The sequence below is a fragment of the Mytilus galloprovincialis genome, chromosome 10, assembly GCF_965363235.1.
Source record: "Mytilus galloprovincialis chromosome 10, xbMytGall1.hap1.1, whole genome shotgun sequence".
NCBI lineage: Eukaryota > Metazoa > Mollusca > Bivalvia > Mytilida > Mytilidae > Mytilus > Mytilus galloprovincialis.
Genome location: NC_134847.1, coordinates 69,350,104 through 69,376,726, shown reverse-complemented (window position 1 = coordinate 69,376,726; position 26,623 = coordinate 69,350,104). Strand labels below are relative to the sequence as shown.

Genomic DNA, 26,623 nt, shown 5'->3' with positions numbered 1-26,623 from the left:
TGATCGCTATAAAGTTATGTGAGAGTAACCAAAGCAAGTTGGAAACTCAATCAGATGAGACTTATTATCTTTACACATACATCAGACTTAATGAGGACTGGTTGTAAATATGATGAAGCCAACTCTGCATTGAAGACCCATTGGTAGCCTTTGGCTGTTGTTTGCTCTTTGGTCGGGTTGTTGTCTCTTTGACACATTCCCCCTTTCCACTCTCAATTTTATTAACAATTATTTTAGGAGAGACTGTTGTTAAGCATGCACAGTATGTCAAATGTATGTACATACATATTTTGTTCTTGGGATTTAAATTAATTGCACATTGGTAAATATTTGACCACTAATGGCTTAAATTTTGAACAGGAACATTTATTTAAACAGACAGAGTCATAAAACAATGATAATGATAATACGTATATGAGTTATGATTTCTTGAATATATATTTTTAGAAGTGCCAATGCTAAAAATGGTGTTATGTAGTAATCATGTTCCTGATGGCTTCCCAGGAAAAAATTCTAAAAGTATTCCTCCTGACGAATCTACAGCAAAGATTAGCATGGTGAGTTGAAAACTTAGTTTTACAACAAAAAAGCTTACTTCAATTTTCATGCGTGTATTTTGAAATTTGTATTGTTGTTGCAAATGCCAATGAAAATTACTTTACAGATATAACTATTTACTATATGTATATCTTATTAATTCTTTCATTAACATGATAAACATGATGAAGGAAAAGAACTGTATGGAGATAGTAGATGATGAAATGACTTAAAGTAGCTAGTCAATGCCAAATTACCTGTAACACATTTTTAGCTAACATGGCCCAAAGGGTTAAGATCTATCTGTCCTGAAATTTTCAGACGTATCAGACAAATTGTTGTTGGGTTGTTGCCAACGTGACCAAAATGGTCAATTGACCTAATAAGGAGTTATTGCCCTTTATAGTAAATTTTTAACAAATTTTTGTTATCCTCTGAAACTACTGAGACAAATTTGACCAAACTTGGTCACAATCATTATAGGCTTCAGTGGAATCATCATTATTTGTTGGATACCAATTTTCGTGGATTTCGTAGTTACAGTTGAACCACAAAATTAAATGTACAATGAATGACAACTTTTGTATAGGCTCGTATTCAGACTTCGGCAGAACCAATAAATTAAATATTTACAAACATATTAGTTTTCCTTACTCCAAGAAATTGGTACCCATGAACACAAATGAATACACATTATCTTGTTTAAAAAATGTGTCTGATGAACCCACCTGCCAACCTTCATGACTGACATAGCTAAAAATAGAAAATAGGGGTAAAATGCAATTTTTATACATCCGCAAAAATAATTTTGCATTCGTATATTACTATAAGTACCAAGTTGTGTTGTCGTCAGCGTCGTCCAAAGATTTTTAGTTTCTGGACAACGACTTTAGTTTTAGGGAATGGATCTGTATGAAATTTAAACACAAGGTTTGAAACCACTAAAGAAAGGTTGGGATTGATTTTGGGGTTTTGGTTCCAACAGTTCAGGAATTAGGGGACACCAAAAGGGCCCAAATAAGCATAATTTTAGTTCGCATAATAACTTAAATATAAGTAAATAGAAATCAATGAAATTTAAACAAAAGGTTTATGAACACAAAAAGAAGGTTGGGATTGATTTTGGGAGTTGAGGTCCCAACAGTTTAGGAATAAGGGGCCAAAAAGGGGCCCAAATAAGCAATTTCCTTGGTTTTTGCACAATAACTTAAGTATAAGTTAATAGAAAGCTATGAAATTTTAAGACAAGGTTTATGACAACAAAAGGAAGTTTTGGATTGATTTTGGGAGTTTTGGTCCCAACGAATTAGGGGCCAAAAGGGTCCAAAATTAAACTTTGTTTGATTTCATCAAAAAATAAATTATTGGGGTTCTTTGATATGCCAAATCTAACCGTGTATTCAGATTCTTAATTTTTGGTCCCGTTTTCATATTGGTCTACATTAAGGTCCAAAGGGTCCAAATTAAACTTAGCTTGATTTGAACAAAAATTGAATTATTGGGGTTCTTTGATATGCTGATTCTAAACATGTACTTAGTTTTTTTATTATGGGCCCAGTTTTCAAGTTGGTCCAAATCAGGGTCCAAAATTAAACTTTGTTTGATTTCAACAAAAATTGAAAATATGGGGTTCTTCGATATGCTGAATCTAACCATGTATTTAGATTTATGATATTTGGGCCCGGTTATCAAATTGGTTCACAGTGAGGACTAAAGGGTCCAATATTGAACTTTATTTGATTTCATCAAGAATTGAATTCTTGGGGTTCTCTGATATGTTGAATCTAACCATGTTTTTAGATTTTGGATATTGGAATACCACAAAGGAATGGTAAGAATTGTCTTTGGGAGTTATGGTTCAACCATTAAGGAATAAGGTGCAAAAAAGGGGGGAAAAGGGTTTCCAGGTAAATGGACAATTACTAAGGTACAAAACATAATTTAAAAGCAGTATAGGGTTGATAATTGAAACTCATTTGAATATCACACCTAAACTGCTTTTAAATTATGTAGATTGGAAATTTGCCAAAAACTCTATTATTTAATAAATTCCATTGGAAATTTGCCAATAAATTAAGTTTAATGAACTTCATTGGACATTTGCCAACATAATATGTTAAATTGGAGTTATCTTTCTCTGTCCAAAATGGTTGATCAATTTTTCTCATTTCAGATTTCAGAAATTAAAAAGAAAATTTCTTCAAATATTTTTGTTTTTTGAGAGGATTAATATTCAACAGCATAGTGAATTGCTCAAAAGCAAATAACATTTTTTAAGTTCATGAGACCACATTCATTCTGTGTCAGAAACCTATGCTGTGTCAACTATTCAATCACAATCCAAATTCAGAGCTTTATCCAGCTTGAATGTTGTGTCCATACTAGTCCCAACCGTTCAGGTTTAGACCTCTGCATCTACTTAAACATGTTAAAGGTTGAAAGGGTCCAAAATTTAATTTTGTTTGATTTTGACAAAAATTGAATTCTTGGGGTTTATTGGTATGATGAATCTAAACATTGATAAAACAGGAAAAAGCTGACAAAAAATCTTTGGACTCTTTTTTAATTCAGTAATAACATGTAACATAGTTGATACACGTATTCAACATTTTAAAGATCATTTTACTCTTAACAATGACCACAATAAATCTATTTCTCGTATCAAACATAAACTAAAAGAACTAGCCAAGGAATTTGTTTTTGTCCTGGTCGATAAAGCTGCTAATAATATTATTATTGTTTGATGTAAATTTTACATTGAGGTTCTGAAAAAAGAAATCATCAATTCACCAACATTCCAACTGACTCCATTTTCAGAAAACGACATCTGTAACAAACATAAACTTTTAGCTACCGCTTTACAAGGAGAACCAAATACTATGAAAGTCCCAACTATGTATTAGCTTCCGAAGCTACAGAAAACACCTTACAAATATAGATTTATTTCGTCTTCAAGCCATTGTTCCACTACTAAATTGTCTATTCTTCTTACCAGTACTCTTGGTACAATCAAAAACCTGATAAGAAATTGTTCAAATAAGGCCTTCGAAAATAGTGGAATTAATTCACTTTTGGAGTGTCAAGATCTCGTTGGAAGTACTTCATAAATTGCATGCTTATATTGGTGATTATGAGTCTGTTCAACGTTTTGATTTTTCTACCCTATATACCACATTGCCTCACATTCTCATTAAGAAAAAATTCACACACCTAATATAATTAAATGGGCATTTAAAAAGTCAGAATGTGAATATATATGTTCAAACTCTTTTAGGTCATTTTTTAGTACCAATAAACTAAAAAACTATGTCAATTGGACATGCTTTGATACTATATCTGCCCTTGAATTTTACTAGATAACATTTTTGTTCGCTTTGGAGATTTCGTATTCCGACGGGGACTAACTGTGCACCACTTATCACGGACCTGTTTTTGTATTGCTATGAGTTACAATTTATGACAAAAATCAGCAAAAACGCATTGAAACAACATCTGATACACAAATTTGATAATACTTTTAGATATTTGGATGATATTTTTGCTCGCAATAATGACGACTTCAGTATGTATACTAATGAAATTTCACCCTGAAACTTGAAAATAATATTTTACATTTAGAAACTATTATGAACCATTCTCCAAATGATGAGGTTCAAAAATCTTTACTTGATAAAAAGCTTGAACTAGAAAATTGTCGACAAAAGAAGGTTGAAGGTTTGCTGCTTAGATCCCGCTCTAACTGGCATGAGAATGGTGAAAAATGTTCAAATTATTTTTGTAAATTAGAAAAGAAAAATTTTATAAAGAAAACAATAACAGAACTAATAGATGATAAAGGTCAACATATATCAGAGCAATCAAAAATTCTAACGGAACAACAAAATTTTTATAGAAATTTATACTCAAGCAAAAAATTAGATTGTGATGATTCATCATTTTTTAATCATAACATTAAGCTCACAGAAGAGCAAAGAGATTTTTGTGAGGGAAATTTAACTTTTAAAGAGTGTGCTGATTCGTTAAAATTGATGACAAATGGTAAAAGTCTAGGTTCTGATGGGTACACAGTAGACTTTTATAAATTTTTTTGGAAAGATATTGGTCCTTTCATCTTTCGGTCTCTACATTTTGGATATGAGGTTGGAAAATTTTCTGATTTTCAGTATCAAAGTGTAATTACATGCATTCCTAAGGAGGGGAAAGACAGACAGTATATAAGTAACTGGCGCCCTATTAGTCTTTTGAATACTGATATGAACAGGGGTTCAAATTAACATTTGGTACTGGAAGGTCCAGGACCTTTGACACTCAAAACTGAAAGGTCCACAACCTAAATTGCAGGTCCTACTTTTACTTGAAATATTTTATAACACAGTAAGATACAAAATTATTGTGCCTTTGGTGTTAGGTTATCTTGTTACATTGTCAGTGTCACTGTTGTATAATATGTTCAATAAACTAATAAATATAATTGTCTTGTATATTATGAATTCATATTATCTTTATTTTTTTTTATTTGGTAGGGTGTCACTGTTGGTAGGTGTGTTGTAACCAAGATTAGTAATTAATTACTAATTATATCATTACCTCAGGGCTCACACTACTTCAACTCGATTTTAAAAGTCCACTAGAGCTTGTTACTTTGTTACATTGTATCATATCATTACCTCAGGGCTCACACTACTTCAACTCGATTTTAAAAGTCCACTAGAGCTTGTTACTTTGTTACATTGTATCATATCTAGTTGCACTATTTTTGATAATAAAGTACGAAACTTCCAGCTATTTACAGGCCCCTAAAAATTGAGGAGAAATTACCCCTTGGAATTGCAGTAATTTGTTTACACTTTAAAAACATCTGCATGTCATATCCACATGTATTAATGATAAAAGAAAAATGCTGTCACATTGTATTGGATGTTGACATGGAAATTTGTCAACTAAAAAACTTATTAAGTAATTTTGAGTTTCAACCTAAAATATTTTCTGGTCTTTCTTTCTTTTCCATATATCTTTTGGTTTTCAATTCTAGTGATTATATTTCATAATCTTAGATGTATTTTGTCACAACTTCAAGCCTGACATTATTTTTTTTATTGTATTTGATCGGCAAACCCGGAATTACCCTTATCCGTCCCGGAAACTGATCCGGTATTGTAATTATCTTCATTTCCGGTTTATATATGGCATCCATTGTTTTTCTATGTTGATGTTGTCAGTCAGATACGATTTCACTCGGATTTACAAATTACTTTTTAACGATTTTCGGTATAAAATTAGCGGTTGGATAAAATGAATATTGCTGTCATGAATAATAAAGATGAGAATTTATTTTGAGATCGTTTATTTGGAAATTTTGATAAAAAGGTCTGCGAAGTTATTTTTTATTTTCTTTCAAATCGAAGGTCCGTCGGGCGTAGCTAGTAACCAAAACGAAGGTCCGCTTGCAAAAGTGGAAGGTCGCGGACCTCGGACCACCGCTGATTTGAACCCCTGTTATGAAAATAGCTTCTGCTGTTATAGCTAATAGACTTAAACCAGTTTTACCATTTGTCATAAGTGATACACAAAAAGGTTTCATCAAAGATAGATTTATGGGTGAAAACACACACCTTTTTTATGATTTAATGCACTATCTTGAGGAAAATAATAAGACAGGTCTTTTATTACTTGTTGATTTTGAAAAGGCCTTTGATTCCTTAGAATGGTTATTTTTTAAAAATTCTTTAAAAAGCTTTAATTTTGGGCCTTCAGTTTGTAAATGGCTAGAAACTTTATATTCAGGGGCATCAAGTTGTGTTATAAATAATGGACATACTTCTAATTTTTTTCAATTGGAAAGAGGCTGCAGACAAGGGGATCCTCTATCACCCTATTTATTTATTATTGGTGTTGAATTACTATCTTTAAAATTAAAAGATAATCCTGAAATAAGGGGAATAACTGATAATAATGAATTACTTTTAAGCCAGTATGCAGATGACACATTTCTTATGTTAGATGGAAAGGAAATATCGTTGAGGGAAACACTTTCATGTTTTGAATCTTTTTATAAAATTTCAGGTTTAAAAATAAATGCTTCAAAGACAAAAGCACTATGGGTTGGAAACAAAAAGTATTCAGATATGATTCTTTGTCCTGATTTAAAACTTCATTGGTCACATTCAAATTTTAAACTTTTGGGGATTGAATTTTCATTAGATTTAAACTGTATCACAGAAATTAATTTTGCCAAGAAGATTAAAGAAGTCTCTGCAATCCTGAAAAGCTGGCAACATCGTAAACTAACATTATTGGGGAAAATTACAGTAGTTAAATCTCTTGCTCTTTCAAAATTGGTACACTTAATGACTGCATTGCCAAACCTATCACAATCCAGGTTAACAGAGCTCACTTCACTATTTTATCATTTTATTTGGAATGGAAAACCAGACAGAATTAAGCGTAACACACTTATTGGTGATATTTCACAAGGTGGACTTAATATGGTACATCTTCATTCCTTTAATATCTATTTAAAAATTAGTTGGATAAAAAGACTGATGTCAAACCCACTTGGTGGCTGGCAGCAGTTGTTACTGGCAGACCTCACAAAGTATGGGGGTGAAAGGGTTTTACATCTACAGAAAGAAAAGCTAATTGAGATTTCTAAAAGATGTAAAAATCCCTTCTGGAAGGATGTTTTACTATGCTTTTCTATAGCAAAACCTATTACTGAGAATTCTGTCAGTGACATTTTATCATTAGATATTTTGAACTTTTCTTCTCTGGATGATTTCCCATATTATATTCAATGGAAACAAGGAGGTGTGCAGTCAGTAAGTGACCTAATTAATAAAGAAAATATGAATTTTTATAAATTTGAACAATTTCAAGAAAGAGTAAAAATCAACAATTTTATCAAATATCATGGTCTGATTTCAAGAATCCCTCAGACTATGAAAAAATGCCTTAAAGAGAACTGTTTAAAGCAAGATTTGGATAAGCCTGATAATGGTGATATTTTTTTAAAGAGAATTATAGGTAATGTGAAAGCAAAATTTGTATATAAAAATTTAGTAAATAAAGTTATAAAACTACCAACAGTCAAATTTTTGAAATGGGAAGAACTGTTGATTATTGATTTAACAGAATGGTCAGAATATTTCAGGATAACCAAAAAATCTTGTAGAGATGTTTATTTAAGAACCTTTCAATACAAATTTCTGCATAGAATCATAGCAACTAATACCTTTTTATACAAAATTAAATTAAAAGACACCAAGATGTGTACTTTTTGTAAACTTGGTGAAGAAACCATTGAACACCTTTTTTTTCAGTCAGGGGTACTACTTGTACAAGTGTATTTTATTTTACTTAAAGAAGTAAAAAAAAATATACACATACAAGTAAATTTGTAGGATACTTATACAAGTGAATTTTATTTACTTGTATAGGTAAAAAAAAATTGGCTGAGTTATGTCCCTTAGGTATTCAGAATTTTTTACTTGTATAAGTAAAAAAATCATCCTTTCTTCTTTTCTAGATTTCTTAAGATTTCTTTGCTCTAATAGAAATTTAAATTGTGTACCCTTTACAGATGTCTTTACTAATCCTTTAAGTGTAATTTCATAGACAATGAAAATCCCATTTGTCTGTTATCTTCATAACACTGCTCATTTACAAGCCCCAAAGAAGCAATTTTTGGTTGCCTTGCACAAATATACAAGATCTTTGCTCAATCAGTTTCTTTGATGAATTAATGAGATGAAACATTGAACTTTAATGAAAAAATTTGAGCAAACCTGGGAAAAATCATTAAAGGCATGATTTTACATCTCAAAACTTGAGGATTTTTGTGGGATTGTAAGAAAAATTTACTTATACAAGTAAATTTTTTAGAAAATTAAGGGGAGATTATTCAAACATTATTTATTTACTTATATATGTACATTTTTTTTTACTTCTTCAGGTAAATAAAATACACTTGTACAAGTAGTACCCCTGACTGTTTTTGAATGCCCAATAACTTTTCAATTGTGGCAATCTTTTTCAAATGCAGTAAATCTTTTTTTTTGTAAACTTTGTTCTTAACAAAGAGAATGTGTTTCTTGGTTGCAAACATGAAAGTTTATTACTGAATCTGTTAGTCATAATTACAAAGAATTATATATACAAATGTAAATTAAATGAAACAAAACCAAATATGGTTGGGTTAAAGAATAGAATAAAAAAATACCAATTTCTTGAACATTATATTGCAGAGAAAAATAACAGAGTCCAAGTGTGTGAAAAATTTTGGTCTCCTTTACATGTAATATTCAACTAATATGTAACCTTAAATATTACAATTGTAAAAATCAATTTGTCAGTGATAAAAATTGTTTACTGAATTATTTTCTATAATATGTAACCCCTTGATACCCTTGTCAGGTGGTAGTGTAGGGGTACATGTATGTTAAATCCTGACTATTGAAAAACAAATAAAAGATAAAAAAAAGGAATTATTTCTTAAAAGAGAGAAAAAAAAAAAAGAAAAAAAAAATACTAATGAAATTTATCCTGTTGAACTTACTTTAAATAAAGCTAATACTAACAATGACCACTGCCCTTTCCTCGATCTTGATCTTTCGTTTCCTATCGTTAATTATCCGTTTTTAGATGGTGACGTTCCCTTGTCACCATCTTACAGTGTTTATATATCTCAACTTGTACAATTGCTCGTGTATGTAACAATGTTTTTTATTTTAACGTGAGAAATTTATGTATTACTGAAAAATTATTACACCAGGGTTTTGGATATCACAAACTAGTCAAAACATTTACTAAATTTTATCATAGGTATAAGAACATCATTCGTAAATATAGCTCAACATGCAGACTTCTTATAAGTTCAGGTATTAACTATTTCACATTCAATTTTTTATGGAAATATTCTTTATAAAGCACAAAAATGTCAGTATTCACCTCAGAAGCTAACAAAACCTTTAAATAGACTTATTAAGAAAGGATATAGTTACCATACTGTTTTCAGGTCTTTAAAGATTGCATATTTTGGCATTAACATGGTTAATATTGATTCACTTATAGGGTCTTTGCATCAGAACTAAACACATTTATTTAAAAACCAGTTGTTGGCAAGACAAAGGGTTATGTTCTTCTCATATATCATGTATATATGTTATAATGGTATGATACTAAACCCCTAACGGAAAGGATTGTGCCTGATATTCATATGATGAAGACATAATCTTTCAATCAGTTTAATTGAAGTCTGGAGCTGGCATGTCAGTTAACTGCTAGTAGTCTGATGTTATTTATGTATTATTGTCATTTTGTTTATTTTCTTTGGTTATATCTGACACCAGGCTTGAACTTCTCTTGAACTGAATTTTAATGTGCGTATTGTTATGCGTTTACTTTTCTTCATTGGCTAAAGGTATAGGGGGAGGGTTGAGATCTCATATAAACATGTTTAACTCCGCCACATTTTTATACGACCACAAAAATTAAAAATTTTTTGGTCATATATTGGTATTACTCAATTTATCTCACTTGACTGGGCGGAGTTTAACCGATTCGCTCACAATAAACCAGTCCATCTATAGATAGGTGTTTTAGGATAAACTCATCGATGAAGTGTCCAGTCATTGTTTTGTAAATTCCTTTGATGACACTGATAGATGATTAGAAATCAGTAATTATTATAACGGCAATCATCCTTATTAAACACATTTTCAAATAGACTGTCCTTATGCAAATTAAAACGTAAGCTCCTCCCGATCAGTTGAAATAACATTGGTAATATGACGTTTATGTCTGTGTCATCGTCGTCCGAAGACATTTGGTTTTCGCACTATAACTTTAGTATAATTAAGTAAATAGAAATCTATGAAAGGAGTAGGTCTGGTAAGGGCCAATTTTGGCCTCAAATTTCAGGTTCATCTAATGAAAGATTTTGAACACTTTTTAAACACTAGTATTGTGCAATAGCAAGTTTTTTTCAATTGCATAGTATTGCGCAATAGCAAGAAATATCTTATTGTGCAATAGCAAAAAATTTTCAATTGGAGTTATCTTTCTTTGTCCAGAATAGTAATTGAATAAACTTGAATTATTGTTTTATACAATATACAATGTATATTCACTTTTACTACCAACTGATAAATTAAAACAATATTTACCATTCAGTGATAACAAGCACTTTTTTTACATTTTAATATTTTATGATGTATTTAAATGAGTAGTTATTGTTGCAAATTCCATTAGAAATTTGAATTGAGATCAGTTTTGGAATAAGGGAAAGGGGGATGTGAAAAAAAATTGGAGTGGGGGTTAAATTTTTCTCATTTCAGATTTCATAAATAAAAAGAAAATTTCTTCAAACATTTTTTTGAGAGGATTAATATTCAACAGCATAGTGAATTGCTCAAAGGCAAACATTTTAAGTTCATTAGACCACATTCATTCTGTGTCAGAAACCTATGCTGTGTCAACTATTTAGTCACAATCCAAATTTAGAGCTGAATCCAGCTTGAATGTTGTGTCCATACTTTCCCCAACCGTTCAGAGTTCAACCTCTAGATCTGGGGTCATATATAAAACTGCGCCCTGCGGAGCATCTGGTTTAGTTTCTGTTCTATTACTTTATAGTTATGAAACTTATACACAATGTTGATTACAACAAAACAGATTGAGTTTAAATTGCGGTGGTGTCACATCTACTGCTCTAGAGTTATGCCCCATGCGCCTTCTTTAGTTTGCATCAATCAAATGTTATGGAACTTATACACAATACTTCTGGGTACAACAAAACCATCACATCTGCTGTTGTAGAGTTACCTCCCTTTACAAATGCCAAAATTGCTGATTTTTTTTTAGTTCTCTTACTTAAGTTTGCCTCAACTAAATGTCATGAAACTAATATACCCAATGCTTATTACCAGAAAACTTAGATCAAGTTCACATTTGGGTAGTGCCAATTTTACAGTTCTTGAATTATGTCCCTTTATAACATTATATGCAAGTGGGGCATCATCTGTGTCCCATGGATACATTCCTCATTTATTTACTTTTTATTAGCTGTACTTTTATATGAAATATATAGCAAAAAGTTATTAGTGACATTATCATATAATACATTTGTAATTGTTGTCCTATATAACTATTATCTATACATGTAACCCTTCTGCCAGGAAGATCTGTTTTTGGCACATTCTTCCCAGAATAGATCTGTCAGTTCAAATGAATTTATTTTTTCAAGGTTTTTCAGTTTGGATCTACAGTGCCATTCACAGAAATACGAGAACTGCCATTGGAAAAACAGGTTGAAAATAGGTAATTATCACATTATCATAATATTCATATACATATATAACAGAAACATTATAAACTTTAAGTACGCATGTTTCTTATGATATGATCTTTAATGCCAAATTAGAGTTTTTATTTCATTTTCACAGTCCACTGAACATAGGAAATGATAGTGGGTGGGTGGGGGGGGGGGGGGAGGGGGGGGGAGGCATCTGTGTACAATGGACACATTCTTGTTTCAAAATTGAATAAAAGATTTTGTGCAAAAATGAGGTAAATGTGTAGACAGGTGACCCCTGGCCTTGATTTGAGTTCAAATATATAGTGAAAACATTTTGGAGGTTCTGAAACTGACCTATAGAGATACCTGTGACTGCTGAAACGAGGTGACCTTTAATGTTTAAGGCAGGTTTGACTATAACCTTGTGGTTATTTTTGCTATTCTGATGAAAATGATGCACAGAAAGTATTTTGAGCTTTTGACTATAATCTTGAAACTATATGATATAGATGTTAAGAGAAACCACAAACAGATTGAATTATTCAGTCAGATCTACAAATAGTTAAACATTACTTAATTAATCTAATGCACGATCAAACCTGGTTCCAATGTAAAAGATGTGAACAATTTATATTGCTAATAGTTTTAGTTGTTATTTTTATGCCCCATCTACAATAGTAGAGGGGCATTATGTTTTATGCCCCACCTACGAAAGTAGAGGGGCATTATGTTTTCTGGTCTGTGCCTCCGTTCGTTCCTCCGTCCGTGTGTCCGCTGGCCCAACTTCAGGTTAAAGTTTTTGTTCAAGGTAGTTTTTGATAAAGCTGAAGTCCAATCAACTTGAAACTTAGTACACTTGTTGCTTATGATATGATCTTTCCAATTTTAGAGCCAAATTAGACTTTTGACCCCAATTTCACGGTCCATTTAACATGGAAAATGATAGTGCGAGTGGGGCATCCGTGTACTGAGGACACATTCTTGTTTTTTATATTTTACCAGGTCAGCAATAAAAGGTACTTGTAGCCTCTAGTCTGAATTCTAATTCCACCACTTCTGGATTTTAGTATTACTTTATGATAATTTTGTTCTTTTCAAATTTTAGTCCTATTGGAGATACGATTTTGGTATTACAACACTTAAAAAGTTTCAGGAATGCCATTAATCATGTTAAGACAGAAACAACAGGTATGTTAATTAATGTAACAATATTAATATGTTTTTATTCATATGAGTAGCCAGTGTGAATGTTCTCATCTCTTTATTTTCCTAATCTGTACACAATTTAGATTTAAAAAATCTCTTTTTAGGTAAGACATTGGTCATTTTATTTGAAACAGATGGTATTCAGCATTCTTATTATGTCACAATTACATCACAACTACTTGTTATTCATTTATGATAAGAAATCACATGATTTTGATCATATTGATAGGATTGAATAATTCTTTCAATTTTGAAACAGAAGAGTCAATTATGGCTTCATACCATATTTTCATTGACAGTGCTTTCATTGTAATAGTCAAATTGATTGAAAAATTGCACATGTTTAAGCATAAAAAAATGCCCTGCTTATAGAGAGTTCTCATACTTATAAGAAATATCTCTCTTTAGAGCTTTGTAGATAAGAATTGGTTTTGAGAGCTGGATAAATGCAGACATACAATTCCATTGGCCAAATCACTACTTTCCATGTCAGCAATAGTTTCGCTCAGTGTTCTTATTATTTCAACTCACATATAACTCAAAATATTGAAAAAAATTCAAACAATAGTGTTTAGCATGTTTAATAAATCTAAAGTACAACTATTTGTGGGTAAAGACAGAGTATCACAAAAAATGAGGTTGATAAATAAACTCATCATAGATACCAGGACTAAATTTTGTATATATGCCAGATGCGCGTTTCGTCTACAAAAGACCGATCAGTGACGCTCGAATCCAAAAAAGTTAAAAAGGCCAAATAAAGTACAAAGTTGAAGAGCCATTGATATAGAGCCATTGCTGATTTAAAGATATTTTTCATAACATTCTCAATAATTCATAAGAAGTCATTTAAATCTTCCCAAGGGGAAAGAGTATCAAACTTAAAAACATAAACAAAAGAAATAGGGTATAGGGTTTGACAGTGAATGTGAGTCAATGTATCACACTCTATTCAAATCTTCTCATGAACAGGATTAATTTCCTTCAAGGTGTGATTTTACTAGTTTTACTTGATTATGATTAACGTGTCAAAGGCTTTTCTTCAGTCAACAAAACAACTATGTAGATAATTTTTTTGTCCTAAATATCTTATCCACAACAGATTGTAATGTAGAAATAACTATGGTCAATTATTCTGTTAGATTTCTCTGTTAGCTTTCTCTTAAGCCTATTTGATTTTGAAACAATCTCAAAAGTTTCATGAAAAGAAAATAATCTTCAAAATTCTACAGTATTGCACAATAGTACAGTAGCTTAAAATTTGCACAACATCACACTATTACACAAAGGACAGTGTTGCACAATAGCTCAGTATTGCACAATATTGCTTAAAAGCACAATATTTTGCAAATGCACAGTATTGCACAAAGGACAATGTTGCACAATATTGCTCTAAGACACAATATTGCTCAATAGCACAGTATTGTGCAAAAGCACAGTATTGCACAATGTCACAGAACGGAGCAATAGCAAGAAATTTTCAATTGAAAGTAAATACAAATCTTTTAACCAACTCCAATGACTCAATAGGATTGATTAAAAGTCTTTGATTGTCTGAGGTTCTAACCTTGTATTTTTCTTATAATACAACCGCAAAAAAAATTTGAGAGATCTAAAATGGTATCATGTCGTCTTTGTGTGCGTCTGTGGTGTCGTCTGAAGACACATTGGTTTTCAGACAATAACTTTAGTTAAAGAGAATGGAAATTTTTAAAGAAGGTTCAATACCACAAAAGGAAAAGGATTGATTTTGAAGATTATGGTCTCAAACGTTTAGGAATAAGGGGCCCAAAACAAGCATTTTTTTAGTTTCAGTATAATAACTTGCATATATATGTTTCAATTGCTCTGAAATTGTACCACAATGTTTGATAACACAAATAGAAGGTTGGGATTTATTTTAGGGGTTTTGGGGCCAACAGTTTAGGAATTCAGTGTAAAAAATAAAGGGGTCACAAGCAAGCATTTTTCTAGTTTCCACAGAATTACTTATGTGTAAGTGTATGGATCTCTCTGACTTTGTACCAAAAGGTTCCATATAACAAAAGGGAAAGTTGGGATTGAGCTTGGGGTTAATTGCCCAAAACATGTATGAATTAAGGGCCAAAAAACAGCATTTTTATACGACCGCAAATTTTGACAAAATTTTCGTCGTATATTGCTATCACGTTGGCGTCGGCGTCGTCGTCGTCGTCGTCCGGCGTCCGAATACTTTTAGTTTTCGCACTCTAACTTTAGTAAAAGTGAATGGAAATCTATGAAATTTTAACACAAGGTTTATGACCACAAAAGGAAGGTTGGTATTGATTTTGGGAGTTTTGGTCCCAACATTTTAGGAATTAGGGGCCAAAAAGGGCCCAAATAAGCATTTTCTTGGTTTTCGCACTATAACTTTAGTTTAAGTTAATAGAAATCTATGAAATTTTGACACAAGGTTTATGACCACAAAAGAACGGTTGGGATTGATTTTGGGAGTTTTGGTCTCAACAGTTTAGGAATTAGGGGCCAAAAAAGGGCCCAAATAAGCATTATTCTTGGTTTTCGCACAATAACATTAGTTTAAGTAAATAGAAATCAATGAAATTTAAACACAATGTTAATGACTACAAAAGGAAGGTTGGTATTGATTTTGGGAGTTTAGGTCCCAACAGTTTAGGAATTAGGGGCCAAAAAGGGACCCAAATAAGCATTTTTCTTGGTTTTCGCACCATAACGTTAGTATAAGTAAATAGAAATCTATGAAATTTAAACACAAGGTTTATGACCATAAAAGAAAGGTTGGGTTTGATTTTGGGAGTTTTGGTCCCAACATAATAAGGGGCCCAAAGGGTCCAAAATTAAACTTTTGTTTGATTTCATCAAAATTGAATAATTGGGGTTCTTTGATATGCTGAATCTAACTGTCATGACTGTGTATGTAGATTCTTAACTTTTGGTCCCGTTTTCAAATTGGTCTACACTAAGGTCCAAAGGGTCCAAAATTAAACTTAGTTTGATTTTGACAAAAAATGAATCAGTTAGGTTCTTTGATATGCTGAATCTAAAAATGTACTTAGATTCTTGATTATTGGCCCAGTTTTCAAGTTGGTCCAAATCGGGGTCCAAAATTAAACTTTGTTTGATTTCATCAAAAATTGAATAAATGGGGTTCTTTGATATACCAAATCTAACTGTGTATGTAGATTCTTCATTTTTGGTCCTGTTTTCAAATTGGTCTACACTAAAGTCCAAAGGGTCCAAAGTTAAACTTAGTCTGATTTTAACAAAAATTGAAATCTTGAAGTTCTTTGATATGCTGAATCCAAAAATGTACTTAGATTTTTTATTATGGGCCCAGTTTTCAAGTTGGTCCAAATCAGGATCTAAAATTATTATATTAAGTATTGTGCAATAGCAAGTCTTTTCAATTGCACAGTATTGCGCAATGGCAAGAAATATCTAATTGCACAATATTGTGAAATATCAAATTTTTTTTTAATTAGAGTTATCTTTCTTTGTCCAGAATCAACTTAAATCTTTGTTATATACAATATACAATGTATATTCACTTTTTACTACCAACTGATAAATTGAAATAATCTTTACCATTCAGTGATAACAAGCAGTTTTTTTACACCTTAATATTTTATGATGTATTTAAATGAGTAGTTATTGTTGCAAACTCCATTAGAAATTTTAATTGAGATTAGTTTTGGAATAAGGGAAAGGGGGATGTGATTAAAAAAATTGGGTTCAATTTTTCTCATTTGAAATTTCATAAATAAAAAAGAAAATTTCTTCAAACATTTTTTTGAGAGGATTAATATTCAACAGCATAGTGAATTGCTCTAAGAGAAACAAAAATTTTAAGTTCATTAGAACACATTCATTCTGTGTCAGAAACCTATGCTGTGTCAACTATTTAATCACAATCCAAATTTAGAGCTGAATCCAGCTTGAATGTTGTGTCCATACTTGCCCTAACCGTTCAGGGTTCAACCTCTGCGGTCGTATAAAGCTACGCCCTGCGGAGCATCTGGTTCTAGTTACCAGACAATAACTTTGTTTATGTGTATGGATCTCTCTGAAATTGTACTACAAGGAAAGGCTGAGATTGAGATTTGGGGTTATTCCTCCAAGGGGGTTTTAAAAAGGGGGGGGGGGGTTCCCCAATTTTTAGGCAGTTAAGCTGCCTTATGCGAGCACCCTGGGTTTGGGTTCCCCCTGGGATTTTTTGAAAAAGTGCCATTGCTCTGATCTGGCAGGTCTGGTAGTTTCTTTATAACTTATTAGACATTTTTTTCAGACTTTTTGTTATAAAAAACAATAAATATAAGTAAGATTACTTAAATGATCGTCGATTTTCCCAAAACAATTGATGTTCCCCATTTGAAAAAGTGCTAATTAAAAAGTTAAGCATAGCTTTTTATCGTCTGTGCTTTTGAGGAAGATGTAAGTGAACTATTGTAAGAATAATTTCATCGCCGAAAATGTTTGTAATGAAGGCATTAAAATTTGCTAAATGGCATGAACGGCGCATGGATATTATTTTGCGGCTATTACGCCGTTGAATTTGGTGGATTCCATCCTACTTAAGGTAAATATTTAAAAGCACTGTCTTACTTCCTCTCTGTAGTATAAGTCTTGGATTTGTAAGAATACTTGATTATTTTATTTCTACATTGTATGAAGATATGTATTTTATTTAATTATTTACTGCAAGCTGATGTTATTAATTGTCATCGTGTCTCTCCGTACTTGCTATGTATCGTGTAAACCCCCAAACATTATACTCGATCAGGGGAAGGTCTAAAACGCGGAAATGAAAAACGCGGAAGAGAAAAATGGGTGTATTATAACTGATATCTTTGGAACCGCTAAAGCTAAATTAATAAATAAAACTGATTTTGAAAGCTAACATAATGGTCTATAAGATAAAATTAAAAAAAAATATATTTGAATATGTTCTTTTATCGAAAAGTTGACCGGAAGACTTTCTTTGTGTGAATCAGGCAACACATTTTTGTACATTAAAACTTAAATTCACAAAAAAGCTTATAATCCGGTCAAAGTCTGTAAAATGACTCTTAAAGATATTTAAATGACAAACAATATGATATAAAGAACAAAATAGATATATTACTATAAAAGGGCAAAAAGTTGACCGGAAGGCCCCCTTGTACACAAATATTGAAGTGAAAATTTCAACTTTGAATTAAAATTCACAAACATATAAAAAGCCCGGTCAAAGTCTGTAAATTGCCTCTTAAAGACAATTAAATGACAAATAATATGATATAAAGAAATAAATAAATATATTACTATAAAAGGGCAAAAGGTTGACCGGAAGGGCCCCTTGTACACAAATATTGAAGTGAACTTTTTAACTTTGAATTATAATTCACAAAAAATATAAAAAGCCCGGTCAAAGTCTGTAAGTTGACTCTTATAGACATTTAAATGACAAATAATATGATATAAAAACAAAAATCAATATATTAATATAAAAGGGTAAAAAGTTGACCGGAAGGCCCCCTTGTACACAAATATTGAAGCGAAATTTTCAACTTTTAATTAAAATTCACAAAAATATAAAAAGCCCGGTCAAAGTCTGTTAATTGACTCTTAAAAACATTTAAATGACAAATAATATGATATAAAGACAAAAATAAATATATTACTATAAAAGGGCAAAAAGTTGACCGGAACGCATCCTTATATACAAATATTGAAGTGAAATTTTCAACTTTGAACTTGCTATTTCTATTACATTTAATTTAATTTCAATAGTATCAACATACTTATCATTTCTGATATTTCAAATGTTCCATTTTGGTATTAACAACCCTCCTCCTTTTTCACCCGGGCTTGGGACCGGCGTTGGCAGAGTTATTGTTTTTTTTTTGGTTTTTTTTTTCTCCTTATTTTGCTTAATTATTTATTGATTAACTCAGTGGCATTAATTTATCTATTTATGTAGGATAATTAATGTTTTAATTAATTTCAAGAATAGCTAATATTGTTAACATTTTTAAGATTTATTTCTTTTTTTCTCTCCTTATTTTGCTTAATTATTTATTGATTAACTCAGTGGCATTAATTTATCTATTTATGTATTGTTAACATTTTTAAGATTTATTTCAGATTTATCTAAACTGTAAATCGGGGCTTTAAATTGATATAAAATTTCAGTTGAACTATCTATGAACTTCGCAGAACCAGCTGTTTTCTTTCATATTTTTTTTAGCACAAGACCGATGTGTCCAGACATCACACATTTTACGCCCTGTTTTCCCTTCACAACCTACCATATCCTCTATCGTATCGGGTTTTCCACAGTCACAGTTTATTGAGATTATGTGGGTTTTAGTTTTCAGATTTTTAGGAGTTTTACCGAAATTATTTTTTGGAAAATGTGTGAATTTACCATTTTCAAGACAATGAATTAAATGTTCTCTCATATATTTTTGCTCGTGATATGAGTACCTCCTTTAAACCCAGTTTGACAAAATTCAAGAGCATTTGCAATTGCAAAAAGTCCACAATCTATGCTGTTTTGTTGTTTTTGGACATCGGGTATTCTTATAATTAATTTTTTCTTGTCTTTACCGTAGATTTGCGTCAACTGATATTCTCAAATTTCAGAAGATTTTGTGTTGAAATAATGATATCAGAACAAAGATAATTATTATTTAAAATATTTTGTTTGTGTTGTTGACTGCAATACCCTATCCACCGGAGATCTGATAGAGTTTTTGTTTTTTTAGTGGGGGTTTCCATTTCATCTAAGTTGATATCGTCTATCTTTTTTTTTTCACAGGGAGTGATTTATTAACTTCGGTCGAATTTTTTTTTCTCATCTATAATATGTGTTTCCCCCGCATCTTCTTCGATAACACTTAGTTCAAGTTTTTTTTTTTTTGATTTAGGAGTTGAAAATTCGGTTGATATTTTAGGCGTTTTATTAGGTTTTATGCTACCATTCGTTGAAGGTGTTGTCATCAATTTTTGCTTTAAAGGAGTATTTATAGAAAATTGTGAATCTGGCGCAGGTTCGAATTCAATTCCATAATCATTTGCTCTTGGTTGTTTTCTTCCTGATTTTTTGTCAATTTTTTTCTTGCTATTATTTGAAAGGGCCCTTAAACTAACGACGTTATCTTTTTTTGTTGGTTGTAACCCTATACTCATTTTTGCAGCCAAAATATGAAAACAAGTAGATGAGGATTCACATTGACATGTTTCTTTTGGAAAAAGAGTTACACAGTATTTTCCTTTCCTGCCATTTACAATAAACGCACCTTGTTGTGGAACCAAAGTAATTAAATTATTGTCAACAATAAATCGTGCCAAACTTTGTTGACTGCTATCAGTCGGGTATTCTATGACAGGTTGTTGATTAGCTATTACCTCATTATTTTCTAATTTGACCTGATTAGTACTAGTGTTTTCATTTGTTTTATGATTTCCTGTGAATTTAAATTGCCTAAAGGATCAGTGTCAGATTGGAAAGAATTAGACTGAAAAAGTGGCTTGTCGTTTTTTAAATATTCAATTACCTCATCTGGACTTACAATTCTTTTTGGAAAAATAACATCTGATGGTGAAATAAATGCTCTACTAAACTCTTTTTTCAAATGATAATTTCCTAAACCAGAACGTCCACGTAAAATTTCATAATTCTCAAAATTTTGTATGTAATAAAAACCCAAAGCCAGTAAATCTACTGGTAGCTCTTTCCAATCATTTTCTCTTTTTAAAACGACATTCCTTACATACATGATGAGAGCGAAAAAAAACTAATTATTAATCATTTAATATATAATTTATACTTAAATAATGCAATCAAACATAAATAAAATAAAATAATTAATAAGCATCACCTAATATGATATAGCGTGTAAGGTTGATTTAAAAATCTTCATAAAATTTAATATTAAGAGATAGATTCAAAAGCATTAAAGAGAATGTCGGTCTACAATTTCCTGTCTTTATTTGAATGTTTTGCTCATTAATTTTATTACATATTATTTATTATCTACTCAAATGTCTTAAAGCATCAATTGACAGACTTTGACCGGGCTTTTTATATTTTTGTGAATTTTAATTAAAAGTTGAAAATTTCGCTTCAATATTTGTGTACAAGGGGGCCTTCCGGTCAACTTTTTGCCCTTTTATAGTAATACATTTATTTTTTTCTTTATATAATATTATTTGTCATTTAAATGTCTTTAAGAGTCAGTTTACAGACTTTGACCGGGCTTTTTATATTTTTGTGAATTTTAATTCAAAGTTGAAAATTTCATTTCAATATTTGTGTACAAGGGGTTCTTCCGGTCAACTTTTTGTCCTTTTATAGTAATATATTTATTTTTTTCTTTATATAATATTATTTGTCATTTAAATGTCTTTAAGAGTCAATTTACAGACTTTGACCGGGCTTTTTATATTTTTGTGAATTTTAATTCAAAAATGAAAATTTCATTTCAATATTTGTGTACAAGGGGTTCTTCCGGTCAACTTTTTGTCCTTTTATAGTAATATATTTATTTATTTCTTTACATCATATTATTTGTCATTTAAATGTCTTTAAGAGTCAATTTACAGACTTTGACCGGGTTATATGCTTTTTCGTGAATTTAAGTTTTAATGTTCAAAAGTTTGTTGCCAGAGTCGCACTAAGAAAGCCTTCCGGTCAACTTTTCGGTAAAAAAGCATAATCAAATATATATATTTTTAATTTTACCTTATAGACTATTATATTAGCTTTCAAAATCAGTTTTATTTATTAATTTAGCTTTAGCGGTTCCAAAGATATTAGTTATAATACACTCATTTTTCATTTCCGCGTTTTCCATTTCCGCGTTTTAGACCCTCCCCTCGATCAGGGCCGTTGCAATTTCAATCGGGACCTCATTTGAATACGTATTTATAGATTTTGTCGATGTCAATTAAGGTCATTTCAAGATGGTTTCCTTCATCGTGTTTTAGTTTAAAGTAAAATCACAAAAATACTGAACTTAGAGGAAAATCTAAAGTTGACATGGTTAATTAATTGCTTTACACACAAACCTGTAAACTCATTCATGTAAGACGATACACCTGTACAATGTGACCTTTCACCTGGAAATATAGTTTCGTATACAAAATTCCACTTCTTTCAGGTTAACACTTTCAGTATTAATGGTTACAAATTAAAATTTAAAAATGTTAGGTCTTGATTTATTTAAGTCGACAAGTTAAGAGTTAAACACAAAAAGTCGGATACGAAATTTTTATGCAGTTAAGCTGCATTATGCGAGCACCCTAGATTTGTGTTCTACCCAATAAATCTTGAAATACTTGCCATTGTTATTATCTAGCTTGCTACTATGTTATATATAACTAATTGAACACTTTTTTAATACTTTTTATTCTGGATTACAAAAAATATGACCAGAAAAACCTTAAATGATCGTCGATTTATCCAAAAGTTTTAAAGTTACACATAGGAAGTAGTGCTTATTAAGAATCCTTGTGTAGTTCATTATGACTTGTGCTTTTAGCTAAGATGTCAAAGAACAATTGTATGAAATATTTAATCGCCGAAAATCTCTTAAGACAAGTAGTTTAGATTTCCCAAATGACAAAAGTCGTAGGAATATTGTTTGTCATCAATACGTAGTACAACTACGTCAGTAGTCTATTATATAATAAGTTTAACTGTTCATGCTGTTGGCGGCAATTTCAAATTAGAAAAAGAAATTTTCGTAGCTTTTCAATTTGGAGGCAGGTGTGCAAATTAGCGGTGGTCCGAGGTCCGCGACCTTCCACTTTTGAAAGCGGAATTTCGACTAGGATAGTTGGTTTCTAGCTACGCCCGACGTAGTCACCTTCCACTTGAAAGAATTTAATAAGAAATTACTTTGCAAACCTTTTCACCATGTTCACCAAAGTCTCCAATTAAACGAGTTAAAAACTTATTTTTATCATTATTATCCATGTTGGCGATGTTCATTTTGTTCAACCGCTAGCTTTATACAGAAAATCGCCGACAAATATTGTATAAATTCGAGTAAAATCGTATCTGATTGACAAAAACAACATTGTAAACACATAACAATGGCGGCCGTGAATTCTAAATCGGATCCGATTCCGGAAGCGGATAAGGGTAATTCCGGGTTTGGCGATCATTTACAAAATAAATCCAAGCAGGTGAAAAAATACATCTATGCATGGTAAATGAATATAAACACTAGTATTTTAAACCAAAAGATATATGTAAAAGAAAGAAAAAGCAGAAAAATATTTTATTCAGAAACTCAAAATTACTTTTTGACAAATTTTAATTTAAAAATCCAATACAACGTGACAGCTGGGAACAGTATATCTAACAATTATTATATACATGTTCATGGTCACAGTCTAAAGTTTCTTTATAAATGATAAATAATGATAATGCATGTGAGATGCTTTTAAAGTGTAAACATATTACTGCAATTTCGAGGGGTTATTTGTTTTTCTCAATTTTGAAGGGTCAATTAAAGTAGCTGAAAGTTTCTTTCTTTATTTTCACAAATAATGCAACTATATTATATATACCTTAATGTAAGTAAATCATATGATATATAGGTGGCATTCTTTGGGCCACTCTACCCCCTCCTGTTTGATAACTTGGAAACGGTCGAGCTCCCCACCCCTAAACCATATGAGGGGCAGATCCAGGATTTTAGGTTAGGAGGGGCGCAAACTTAAATTTTCGCCGAGCAGAGCGAGGCTAAAAAAAATTGAGGTAAAATTATCGGAATATTCTTTATTAAGCTGAGAACAACCCATGCTTTGCAAATTTAAGGGGGGTGCAAGCCCGTAACCCTCCCCCGTCTGAATCTGCCCCTGCATATATTCAAGTTTAGGACAATATAATAAATAAAAAATGAAATATAGGGGGAGTCCATGGAGTTACCCCACCCCCTCCTGTTTGAGAACTTGGAAACGGTCGAGATCCACACCCCTTAACCATATATATTCATGTTTGTGACAATATGAAAAATCAAATGAAATATAGGAAGAGTCGCTGGGGGTCACCCCACCCTTCCTGTTTTAGAATTTTAAAATGGTCGAGTTCCCCACCCCTAAACCATATATATTCATGTATGGGACAATATAACAAATCAGATGAAATATAGGGGGAGTCCCTTGGGTCACCCACCCCCTCCTGTTTGAGAATTTGAAACCCATTGAGATCGCCACCCCTTAACCATATATATTCATGTACGGGACAATATAACAATTCAAATGAAAGATAGGGGGAGTCCCTGAGGTCACTGTTCACCCTCCTGTTTGAGAATTTGGAAATGGTCAAGATCCTTACCCCTAAACCATATATACTCATGTATGGGACAATATAACAAATCAAATGAAATATAGGGGAAGTCCCTGTGGTCATCCCAACCCTCCTGTTTGAGAACTTGGAAACGGTCGAGATCCCCACACCAAAACAATATATATTCATGTATGGGTCAATATAACTAATTAAATGAAATATAGGGGAGTCCCTGGGGTCACCCGACCCCTCCTGTTTGAGAACTTGGAAACCAATGAGATCCCCACCCCTAAACCATATATATTCATGTATGGGACAATATAACAAATAAAATGAAATGTAGGGGAAGTCCCTAGGGTCACCCTACCCCTAGTGGCGGATTCAGAAATTTTCATAAGTGGGGCCCAATGACTGACCTAAGAGGGGCCCGCTCCAGTCACGCTTCAGTGATTCCCTATATAAGCAACCAATTTTTTTCCCAAAAGGGGGGGGGGGGCTGGGCCCCCTGCCCCCCTAAATCCTCTGCCTACCCCTACCTGTTTGAGAACTTGAAAACCGTTGAGATCCCCACCCTTAAATTATATATATTCATATGTATGGGACAGTCAGACCTCACCTTTGATCCCTGTTGTAGTGAACATTTGTCTGATTCGTGTCTCATAACTTTTGTACTATAGAACACAAACTCAGTTTTCTTTCCAGGGAAACCAGTCCATTCATACTATTACATGTTCATACTAAGTCAAATTGAACTTCTAGCAGTCAAATAAAACCAAGGTTAACTACCAAGTAGAACAACTGCAATCATTGGGAACTTGTCCCACTGCAGACTCACCATATAAAAATATACATTGATATATGCATTGCTTTTGAAACCTTGATGACATATAAATTATTTGCCTTTATAAATAAATCATTAGATAAACATGAATGTACTATATATGAATGTTTAATGTTGAGGCAACATTGCCACAGTTTTCATAATTACGGTTGCCTTGGTTTTTGGTTAACTGCCTTCAGCGCTTACAGCGCTTTGATTTGATAATTTAATCACAAATATTCAAAATGGCGCATCGTGGTTTTCTTGTACACACGTGAATAACATTAAACGAAATCGATCTTGGGAAGATTTCACTAGGTTTTATCTTGACTATAATGGTTTCACCATTGAAGGTTCATCTTTTATTGATATTCAGGATTCAGGTACACTGTTAAAATGCAAGGACACAAATTTTACCAAATCCGAAACGAAGCGGACATTCGATCAAAGGCTGATTTTATGCAAATTACTAAGTCAACACTGTTAGGGAGCTACCATTTGATTTTTATGGGGGGGCTAGGATGAAAAATTTTGTCCTGCTTTTTTTTTTTAGTTGTAATCTCTGTCCTGCCTTTTTATTTTTTACTCTATTCGGTCCTGCCTTTTTTTTTACTAGTTATCCTGACTTTTTTTACACAAATTGTCATCCTGCCTTTTTTTTTTACAAAGTTGCTCATCCTGCCTTTTTTTTTTACTCAAAACTCCTGTCCTGCCTATTTTTTTCAAATTTCATCCTAGCCCCCCCATAAAAATCAAATGGTAGCTCCCTTAGATTGTTTATTTTATTTAAAAATAATAACAAAGAGTAGTCAAGAATACTTTTATTTCTAAAAAATACAAAGAGTTGTCAAGAATACATTATAACATTGACAACACATGATGTTTCTGTTTACTTGGCCAAACCTCAGAAAAAAAATGTCATGAAATCCTATAGTACTGCATAGTCCGCACCGCATCCATCAATTTCATTTCCAGGGTAAAAAACCGCGGACTATACACCCTTTTCTACGGTATGTAACACATAAACAAACGACAGCTACTGAATTACAGGCTCCTGACTTGGGACAGGAACATACAAAAATTATGTAGGTATCATTACCAGAATATTTAGCCCACCCCCTTTGTCATGGTCTATTGACTAATATGTATTAGTTTTTGATAAGGTCAGTTATTTATGATATTTGGTGTGCAGTTGGATAAACTTTGTCACTTTTAATTTCTTGGCTCACACCGAACAACAAGCTATAAAGGGCCCAGAAATTACTAGTGTAAAACCATTCAAACTAGAAAACGAAAGGTTTGTTCAAAAAGGACAACTTATGAAAAGTCAATGGTATTTGGTAAGCAGTTGTATATTCCTCCATGCAGCTTGTAACTATTAGCAAAACCTTCATGTATAATGCATAGTAAGCTTTAAAAGACCAGGAATTACAAATGTAAAACAATAAAAACTAATAAAAATGTTAAAATAAATAATTGGACATAA

The 26,623-nt window shown here is 31.9% G+C and overlaps 1 protein-coding gene across 1 annotated transcript in view; it reads left to right on the top strand.

The window, feature by feature from the left end:
• The first annotated feature begins 464 nt into the window (after nucleotides 1-464).
• LOC143049569 (uncharacterized) overlaps nucleotides 465-26,623 on the top strand; it is a 54,512-nt gene continuing 28,353 nt past the window's right edge. The window contains exons 1-3 of the mRNA XM_076223172.1: nucleotides 465-557; nucleotides 11,780-11,853; nucleotides 12,936-13,018. Of these exons, the coding sequence (XP_076079287.1) occupies nucleotides 465-557; nucleotides 11,780-11,853; nucleotides 12,936-13,018 (250 nt within the window). The remainder of the gene's footprint in view (nucleotides 558-11,779; nucleotides 11,854-12,935; nucleotides 13,019-26,623) is intronic.